Below are 9424 nucleotides of genomic sequence, written 5' to 3'. Positions count from 1 at the left end.
TGCCGCTCCGATCCCTCCTGGCCATCAGTTGGGTCTGAGGAGAGAGTCTACTTCTCAAAGCATCCTGGCCCTGGGAGCAAGAGGGTGGCCCCAGGGCTCAACTCCCGACCCCTTGCCAGGCCGAGCCTGGTCCCCTGGAACCACGTCGGGGTGGGCTTGGGTCTGGCACCCACCCCTCCACCCTTGCCCCTTGGGCTTGCTGCCCACCTCTAAATCTGGTTCTCTCTGGAGACGGGGCGGAGTCCCGGGCCTGGAAACTGGGTCATTTCCCAGGGCCCGAGTCCTCCTCACAGGGTTGGCACACCCTGTCCAGCCCTTCAGGGAACCGGAGTTCAGTGCTTGTCACCCTCTTTCGCTTGGCTACGCTCAGGGAGAGAATTAGCTCTCACCCCCCAGGCTCTCCGAGCAGCCCAGCCATCCGGGGAGGGACCAGGACGGGCCTCCTGGGAATCTGCCCAAGGCTTTTTCTCCGGTTCCTCTGGGAAAAGGTCCAGAAAAAGACTATAAAGTGTCCCAATGGAGAGGGAGGGGGTGAGGCGGGACCGGGCCCTGCCCTGCTGTCAGGAGAAGCCCCAAGGTCCCACCGCAGCTGGGACAGTAATTCTGCTCTCAGGGGGCCCAGGGGAGGGCTGGCCCGGCCGGAGTCCACTTAGACCCCCGGAAACTCACCGTGTTGCTGGCCAAATGCAGCTTCGTGGAAACCTCAGGAGTCAAATCCTCTCCGAAAGGTTGGTCCGTAGCCAGGCCGTGAGCACAGGGACCCGCCTGGCGCTCGAGGATGGTCAGAAAAGTCGGGGCTCAGCAGACAGGACACCCACCTCCTCCTCCTCTTCTATGCCTGTGTCTGCCCCCAACCTCTCTCCTGTGAGAGCCAGTGACAGGCACCTGGCCTGTGGAGCTGGGACAGCAGTGGGGCAGGCCGAGCCTGGGGGACCCACCCGTGTTGTCCAGACACGCCAGAGTGGGGTGCCACGTGTGGCCATGGACACTCCAGGCCCGACCTCACCAGGCTGGCCAGGGGGCCAGGAGAACCCCTTTCCAATACACACTTTAGTGACCCGTGTCCTCAAGAACCAAATCAAAGGTGATGGGGATTGTGGGTCAGGCAGAGTGGAGTTCGAATTCTGGTTCTGGTTCTCACAAGCCCCACGAACCCGGGCGTACAGTCCACTCCGAGCCTGTTTTCTCATCTGCAAAATGACCTTTCTAATACTTCCCCCCACCAAAAGGTCAGTGACTCTTTGGCACTCTGCTCAGCACCTGTGTGGGCCACTGAGCGGTCACCAGTTCCCAGGGCACCATCTGTCTGCTTCCTCCACCCTCTGCCGACATTTCAATTTTGTCTTATGTTCTTACAGACATCGTCTTCCATGATGCGGCAGATTGTATTATAGTTCAGTTACTGACACCTCCGCCACGAGGATCGTATGCCCAGCCCAGCTGTGTCACATGACATGCTCTGGCCAATGAGATCTGAGCAGAAGTGACTCGCATTGTTTCTGGACAGAAGCTTTCAGAGCCAGTGTTCAGGTGGCCAGGTGAGTCTACCTCTGCCACGAGAGGACACTGTCCCAGACAGAGGCTCTTCTGTTAACTGGGGTCCCAGAGTGAAGAGGACACAGAGCAGACCTGCAGCCACCTTCGAAGGACAGGTGGTCATCATAAGACACACCTCGATTGTTAAAAGCCATTGAGACGTGGGGGTCGTGTCCTGGCTGATACACATTGTGGCTATTGGAAGTCTTTCCTGGGGTTCCCGAGAGCTGTTTTTCGGTCTTTGCCTGCTGCTGAGGGCACTGGGTAACTATCAGTGAAATGTTATGACATGGAACTTGGCGGCCCTTGGGAGGTGCTCAGTTAACAGTGGCTGTGATCGTGACCTGGCGTTTCTGCACGCAGGCCAGACCGACGATCGAACGGGCTGGGAGACGTGTTCCTCTGACGGGAGGGGAGCACGTGCAGGCTCAAAGCAACTCTCGGGGGACCTCCCTCATGAATCTGTGGCCGTGACCTTCTCCTCACTTCCTGCTCCCCTCCCCACACCCCCTGCAAGAGCCGTGTAGAGGGAAGCTACTTAGATGGCATTCCATTGTCCGCCTGTCCCGGCGCCCAAGGTCAGGTACGCTGGGCCTGCCGCAGCAGGGAAGAACGCACACACGGCAAACACGGTGCCTCTCTTCCCACTCCCCCTTGGCCGTCACTTTTCCTATTGACTGAGCCCTGTGTCAATCTCCTCTGCCATTCCAGACTTCCCCATTCTCCTTTCTTATTTTACTTTGATCCCTTGAAATCCAACCTGGCGTGGGGCCCGGAGCACCCTCCTAGCATTGACCTTGACGTATGGGTGGTCTTCAGGCTTTGGCTTCTCGGCAATGTTCTCTTCTGAGCACCCCGCACACACCAGGGGGACATTGGCTGCTCGATAAAGCCACTGGTGGCTTCGTGGCTGGTGGGGCAGTGGCAGGGCAGGGGACAGCTACATGCAACCTAGTTCATGATGATTCTACCAAGGAGGCGGGCGGGGAGGCAAAGTGCCACTTAACCCATGGCTGTTGGGAGGGGCCCGGCAGAGCCAGCAAGGAACCGTGCACCCCTGGGCCTGAAGTCCGGTTTCTCTCCCCATCTCTGTCCCCTTTCCACCCATTCCACTCCTGGCAGTTGGGGACCCTGAGCAGACCAACTCTCTCTCAAAGGATGGGGTTTTGAGGTCAGGACTGGCCCCTCCCCGCGACCCACCAAGGACCAGTGGTCAAGGACTTCAGCAAAGGAACTCGCAAAAGCCATCTCTTTATTGTTCATTCCTGCCGTTCAACCGGTTTGCATAAGCTGAGGATGAGTGGATTTTGGAGCTACAGGTGGAGCATCTGGGCACAGACCCTCCCAGAAATAGTCCATGCACACTGCTGAGGCTGGTTAGATTCGAGAAGCAATTTAACAATAAACTACAGAATTAGAAATGTACAAAAGTGTCGAGGCGGCTGCTGGCTGGTTTCTTGCCTCTCCATGGGGGTCAGTTACGCCCATTGGTCCTGTGCAAAGGTCCTGGGGCTGGCCTGAGGGGCAGACGGATTCTTCTCCAGGACAGGAGCGGTGCTGCTCACCCAGCAGAAGGGTGCCAAGGGGTAGGTACGTGGGTGTGCGCCCTGGGACCGTGGCCGCCGCAGGCTCCGTGGCTTGTGAGCACGTCTCTGCGTCCTGCCTTTATGTCCGCCCTTTGAAAGTGTTCATGCAGGTGTAGGTTCCTGAGAATTTGTGGATCTCCTCGAGTGCGGCCTGCGGGAGTATGCTGGGAGAGTGGGGAGGACGAAAGAAGATGGTCAGCGGGGCAGACCAGCCCCTGGGTCCCTGGTGGCCACATGAGGTGATGTAGCAGAGTGATGGTTCCCATAGCTCTCCCCACCCCTCCCTGCAATCCTACAAGCCACCCCTACCCACCCTTCCCGGATGAAGGGCTTTTAAGTAAGTGGATAAATGGCTCTTAACAAGGCAGAGGGCGGGCAGTGGAAATAAACGTTGAAAGCCACATTCATGGCATTTAGGGCCCATAGGTATCTTAGAGATCGATTAACTCCAAATGCCGCTTATTCAACGAATACTGACTGTGGGGCTGAGGAGTTAGGTACTGGGTGTCGCCTACTCCAGGAAAATACCCCGTACTCATTCATGATCAGGCCTTTCCTTGGGCCCATAGTCCCCTGTGAGGAGTTAGGTACTGGGTGTCGCCTACTCCAGGAGAACACCCCATACTCATGATCAGGCCTCTCCTTGGGCCCATAGTCCCATTTCCCTGACCAGCCCTGGTGTTGTCCTCACTGTTTAATTGTCAAGCCCATGGGGGACCCTGTGGCAGACATTTCATCTCTGATCCTGGCCCTTAGCACAGGGCCCGACATGAGAAGAACTCAGTTTACTTGTTGAATTAAATCGAAGGGCCCTGGACCACTCCAGGTGCAAGATGGGAAAGGCTCACTTCCATCCAGAGCAATCGAGAAGGCTTCCTGGAGGTGGTGGCACTGGAGTTGAGCCTGGAAAGATTTCTCTTGGGGACGGTAAAGAGGGGTGGCAGGGAATGGGGTGGAGGGTGGCCTCTCCTTCCTGTGGGAAAGTAGTGGGGAACAGAACAAGAAATGTAGGCTGGGGGCTTTCTGTGAGAGCGCAGAGATGTTCTAGACAAAAACTAGCTTTGTTCTAGAATGTTCTGAAAGGCTTCTAACACCTTGGCGAGGGCCCAAGTCCTGCTCTCCTAGGGGCTTGCCGAGGCGGCCAAGGAGCAGCTCAGAGCAACAGTTGGGGTGGGCTGAGGGAAGCCCAGGTGTGGCCCAAGAGCCCTCAGGTGACCCTGGCCCCTACCGCCTCTCCCCTTTCTCTGGTCTCTGAAAGGGCTTTGAGTTCGGAGGAGGGGGACTGCTTGATGTGTCCCCTCAGTTACGTGGCTTCTGTGCCCGCCGTGGACACATGGCTGGGGGGACCTCCGGGACAGAGGGGGCCAATCAGCTAGGCTGGGGGCGGGAGATGGCCGGGGGCCCAGAGGAGCCACGAGTCCATGGTCACCGTTGGCTCCAGGGTGGCGGACTCCAGTGTAGCAATGAGAGGCCAGTGACAACTGAGCTCAGGTGGCACCCGGAATAGCCCCTTCAGAGTGGGACCGGGATGAGAAGGGCTCGTGCCCGAAGTCCGGACAGTCCCAGGGCATGTGATGCTAGGCGATCTCCTGGATAAAGCCTACCTCCCAGGTGGTCTGCCCTGCTGAGTCCCACCTGACGAGCACTGGGACGTTTCTGCGAATCCTGAGTCTCTGCCCACTATTAAGTCTCTAGAATGATGGTGGTTCTCAAAGTGTGGCCCAGGAACACCTGGGGGGACCTGAGATCGCTTCAGAGGTCTGCGAGGTTAAACTACTTTGATAATACTGAGACGTTATCTGCCTTTTCCACTCATCCCCTCACGATTGTAGAGTTGAGTTTTCTAGAGGCCGTATGACATGTGACATCACAGCAGACTCAAATCAGAAGCATGTGTAAGAATCCAGGTGTCCTCCGTTAAGTCACGATAAGAGCTCTGCACACATGGGGAGCGATGCCATTCTCCCGACACTCTTTTTTCTTTTTTGAAAACATAGTTTTCATGTAAACAAATCATTCATGTTAACACGACATGGACTGGGTTTTGCTGTTCATAAATGAATATTTTAAATATAAACACATGTGTAAATCTTATAAAACCTTTTCTCCGTTTTAATTTCGAACACAGTCTATAGCAATAGATACGACTCACCCAGACAAGAGCTCTTAGGGCTTCTCGATAATTTTGGTCGTAAAGGGTCCTGAGACCAGTGAGTTTGAGAACCGCTGCCCCCTAATCAGGACAGGAAACCCTTGCCACCCACGCTAGCCCTCCTCGTGGTGACGCCCACGGCAGACAGGACGAATCGATCTCCTGCCTGAGGCCTCTTCCCCGCCAGGGTCCACCGGGAGAAGGGGGAATGGTCGGCGGGGGCCTGGCCCCGAGCTTCCTCTCCCAGCCCCATACCTCTTCAAGATGACGAGGGCGTGCATGGTCCAGGGCAGCAGGAGGAGCGCTCGATTGAGCTGCACAGCTTCCACCGTCCTCCGGGCCACCGTCTCCGGCTTCAGCGGGGGGAAGAGGTTGGGGAACCTGAACGCAGGAGGAGACACAGTGGGTTTCTCCCGGAGAAGCGGCCACTTCCGCTGGAAGCCTCCGTGGCTAATAGGTCTGGGTTATCCATACGGTTTCTTGAGAAGACTCGAGATTTGGAGACTTAAGACCCGTCTGGGATTCTCTGCCCAACTCCCCCTGCCCCTCCAGACGTGTCAGGAGCTCCTGAGTCTCTCACTCCCCCCACTGGGTTTCCTCTTGGGAATGAAGGACTTCTAACCCAGCCACCGGGGCCCCATCTCCAAAGCACTGCGGATGGCTCCTTCAACGTGCCACCGAGATCATGTCGCTGCCCTGCTCACACCCCCTGCTCACTCGGGGCCCTGACTGCTGCTTCACCCCCCCTTGCTCCAGCCGTCCTGGCCGATCTTCCCGTTCTTGTCACTTAAGTCCTTTCCGGTCTCAAGATCTTTTAGCAGCTGTCCCATCAGCCTGGCTCCCTCCTCCCAGCTCCTCCTGAGGGAGGTGTCTCGGCCCGTCCACTCAGAGTGGCCTCTGATGTCTCCCTAATTTCCTCGATGGTGCTAACACATCTAGAATGGCCTTGCCCGTTTGTTTCCTTGTTAACGCCCTGTCTCTCCCATCAGACTGAGTTCTACAGGGCAGAAGTTAGGTTGGTCTCGCTCCATGTTGTATCCCCCGTGTGCTGTGTCTGGCACATAGCAGGTGCTTAATAAATGCTTGCTGAATTAATAAACACTGAATCACTTGCCGTTCCCCAAATATATCCTGCTCATCTGTCTGGAAGCAGGGGCTCTGTTGGGATGCCCTTCTCTGTCCAGCCTGCTGGTTCGCTCATTCATTGCTTCATTGATTGATTCGTTGATTCATTCAGATATTCACAGAGCACTTTCCATGGCGTTGACGAATGAATGGTTGAATGAATGATTGAATGAATGATTGAATAAGCACACATCAGGAGCTTCTCATGCCTGCTAGAGGCATTTGACCTGAGACTACACAATGATGATGCTCTGAGTGCCAGGCCTGTGCTAAATGCTCAGTGGGAATCATCTGCTCCAATTTACAGAGAAGGAAACAGGCTCTGGGGAGTTGGCAGGGTGGGAAGGATTCAAACCAGGCTGGCAGGAGCCTCAGGCCAGTGCTCTGTCCACGCCCTCACTCACTGCTTGTCCCACCCCTCGGGAGCCTGTAGGCGCAGGGCTGATGCTGCTGGGTCTGACCTCAATCCCACAAAGGGCTTGTGAAGCTGCTCTGGCACCAGGAGGATTAAGGGTGATGAGTAACCTGGGTCTGATGTCATCCTGAGCAAAGGACAACTTTTGGGCCCCCGGCTAGGATGTGGTTGCTCAGAGAGTCCCAGGATCTCACCCCCGACCCTGTGCTTCCTTTGCTGTCACGATGTGCTGCTAAGGTCCCCAAACTGTGTAGTCTGGAAGGGATGAATGTGCCGAGGCAGCTCACTGATGCTGGAACCCCACAGACTCAGCAGACAGTCTGGTTTTCCAGTCCCCACCCGGGCCAGCCCTACTATTGGGGAAAGGAAGACAGGATGGCTAGACCAAGCGCCATGGATCCAGGGGGGCCCTTTCTGGTATTCCCTGCAGAAGAACGTGACAGAGGACACCTCGTGCAGGACACAGGTGCGGGCGGGACTTCCTCTTTCCTTCCATGGGGGTGGGATGGGTATACAGGGATCCCATAGAGCTATTAACTCCCACGGAGGCAGCACGAACTCATGGGAAAAACACGCTCGGCCACTTTCTATCTGTGTGGCCTTGGGCAAGTTACTTTCTTTGTCTGAGCCTCGGTCCCTTCGTCTGTGAAATGGGGATAAGGGCTGCTGACAGCCACATGCAGCAGCACTTGGAAAGCATCTGGTGCGTCTGGAACACAGAAGATCAAGCAACGGCGACTTACAGACAGTGCCCACCTATACGGCCACTCTAGCTGGGAAACCCATCAGTTAAGACGCAGTCTCAAACACCTGTCTCCCACCCTCGACCCCGGGCGGCTGCTAAGTATGGTTGGAGAGGAAGCCCAGGCTTCTCCCCTCTTTTTCTTCTTTCAGGATATGGGAGTTGGTTAAGTACCAATCATCCTTTTAATGCTCTTCTCCTGAACTTTTGGGGCTCACCCGACCAACTGCAGGTAACTAACCTTCACCTAGAGCTTACTACTTGCCAGGCGGGCTAGTCGATTCACACACAGGAGTACCTAACCTGTGAAGTATCTAACCCTTCATGTGGATGAGGCTCAGAAAAGCCAAACGACTTGTCCAAGGTGACGCCGAGCTGAGATTCAGCCCTGGGCAGTTTGGGCCCACGCTCGGAATCGCGGTGGAAAAATGACTTGAGGAAAACCTTGAATTTTCTTGTTAAAGCTATGCCAGGAGGTGAACGAGACACACGAAGGCGAGGTCTGCGAATGTCCCGCCCCCTTCTGTGCTCAGGGCGCCCCGTTAAAATCGCGGATTGCCACGGCTGCACTTCCCCTGCATGTGCATTTATTGAGTACCTCCTGTATGCCCAGATGAAGAGAAACCAAGCCAAGACCACCTGGGGAGAGGGAAAGCTAACGTGGAACATCAACGGTCACGAATCCAGCTTCCTTAAATTCAAAATCTGCGATAACGTGCGTGCATGTCGGGTGGAGGGGCGCACTCCTGCGGCCAGCTTTCCCTGGGCCTAGCAAGCCCCTGCCCGGGTCCGATCAGCCGCGGGGCTTGTCTCGGAGGAGGCGGGTCCCCTGCTCACTGACCTGACCCTCATGCCCTGGAACATCTCTGTGCTCGTGTGGAAGGGCAGCACGGTGGTGGCGCTGACGCCCGGACAGTCCAGCAGCCCCAGGGTCAGGCTCTCCATAAAGGCGAAGGCCGAGGCTTTGGAGGTGCAGTAGTCGATGGCGCCGGGGATGGCGGACAGCGCCAGCACGGAGTTGAGACACACGATGTGGCCGCTCTGCAGCTCCAGCATGCGCGGCAGGAAGGCCTTGGTGGTCTGAGGGCGGAGGGGAGGTCAGTGTGGAGCAGCCACATTCCTCTTTCCAGCCACCTTGTCCTGGACCATGGCCCCTGGCGGGAGCCCAAGCCCAGGTGAGCCTCCCCCGCCCCCCTCCATGCCCAGGCTCCCGGGGGGAGGGGCAGCCCTTACCCAGAACTGGCCTAAGGTGTTGATGTGCTGGGACTTGAGGAGGGCGTCATCGTCACTGTCCATCAGGCTCTTCCCGTGGACCACGGCGGCGTTGTTCACCAGGATGGTGATGTCGCCCACCTGCGGGTAAGAGGGGACCGCAGGCCCATCAGGGAGGCCAGCCCCAGTGGGGGCGGGACCTGTGGCCTTGGGCAGCCACGGTGCTTCTCTGAGCATCGGCCTTGATTTGTAAGATGGAGCCAAAAACCAAACCAGAGGTGTTCTGGTGATTAGAAGTCATGTATGGCTCGGAACACATTTTTTAAATAAAGGGGATTATTGTTACATAAAAATAGTTAAGATTTACCACGTGCCAGACACTTAACAGGTGGATTTTGCCCTCGTGCAGCTCCCCGACACTCTCGGTCTAAACAGACGGATGGAGTCAGGAGAAGGATTTTCCCTGAGGGCAATGGGACATTTATGCCCCAGGGTTTCGGATCGAAACTCGCAAAGTCTAAAGTTCCAAAGAAGATAACGGATGATTACTCCTATTATGTAATCGACTCACACCCCTAATCCCTGCCCCCTGCAACACACACACACACACACACACACGCATGAGAACACGCAACTCGGGCCAGCTTCACAGGAGA

The 9424-nt window shown here is 56.3% G+C and overlaps 1 protein-coding gene across 1 annotated transcript in view; it reads right to left on the bottom strand.

The window, feature by feature from the left end:
- Nucleotides 1-2771: 2771 nt before the first annotated feature.
- The window catches only part of DHRS3 (dehydrogenase/reductase 3), a 34650-nt gene continuing 27997 nt past the window's right edge, over nt 2772-9424 (bottom strand). Inside the window, exons 3-6 of the mRNA XM_006914341.3 lie at nt 8790-8909; nt 8398-8636; nt 5530-5655; nt 2772-3286 (exon numbers count right to left, since the gene is read on the bottom strand). Of these exons, the coding sequence (XP_006914403.1) occupies nt 3202-3286; nt 5530-5655; nt 8398-8636; nt 8790-8909 (570 nt within the window). The 3' untranslated portion in view covers nt 2772-3201. The remainder of the gene's footprint in view (nt 3287-5529; nt 5656-8397; nt 8637-8789; nt 8910-9424) is intronic.

This window comes from Pteropus alecto, unplaced genomic scaffold, assembly GCF_000325575.1.
Source record: "Pteropus alecto unplaced genomic scaffold, ASM32557v1 scaffold125, whole genome shotgun sequence".
Classification (NCBI taxonomy): domain Eukaryota; kingdom Metazoa; phylum Chordata; class Mammalia; order Chiroptera; family Pteropodidae; genus Pteropus; species Pteropus alecto.
The sequence above is the reverse complement of the archived record's forward strand: the minus strand, read 5'-3'. Positions and strand labels throughout refer to the sequence as shown.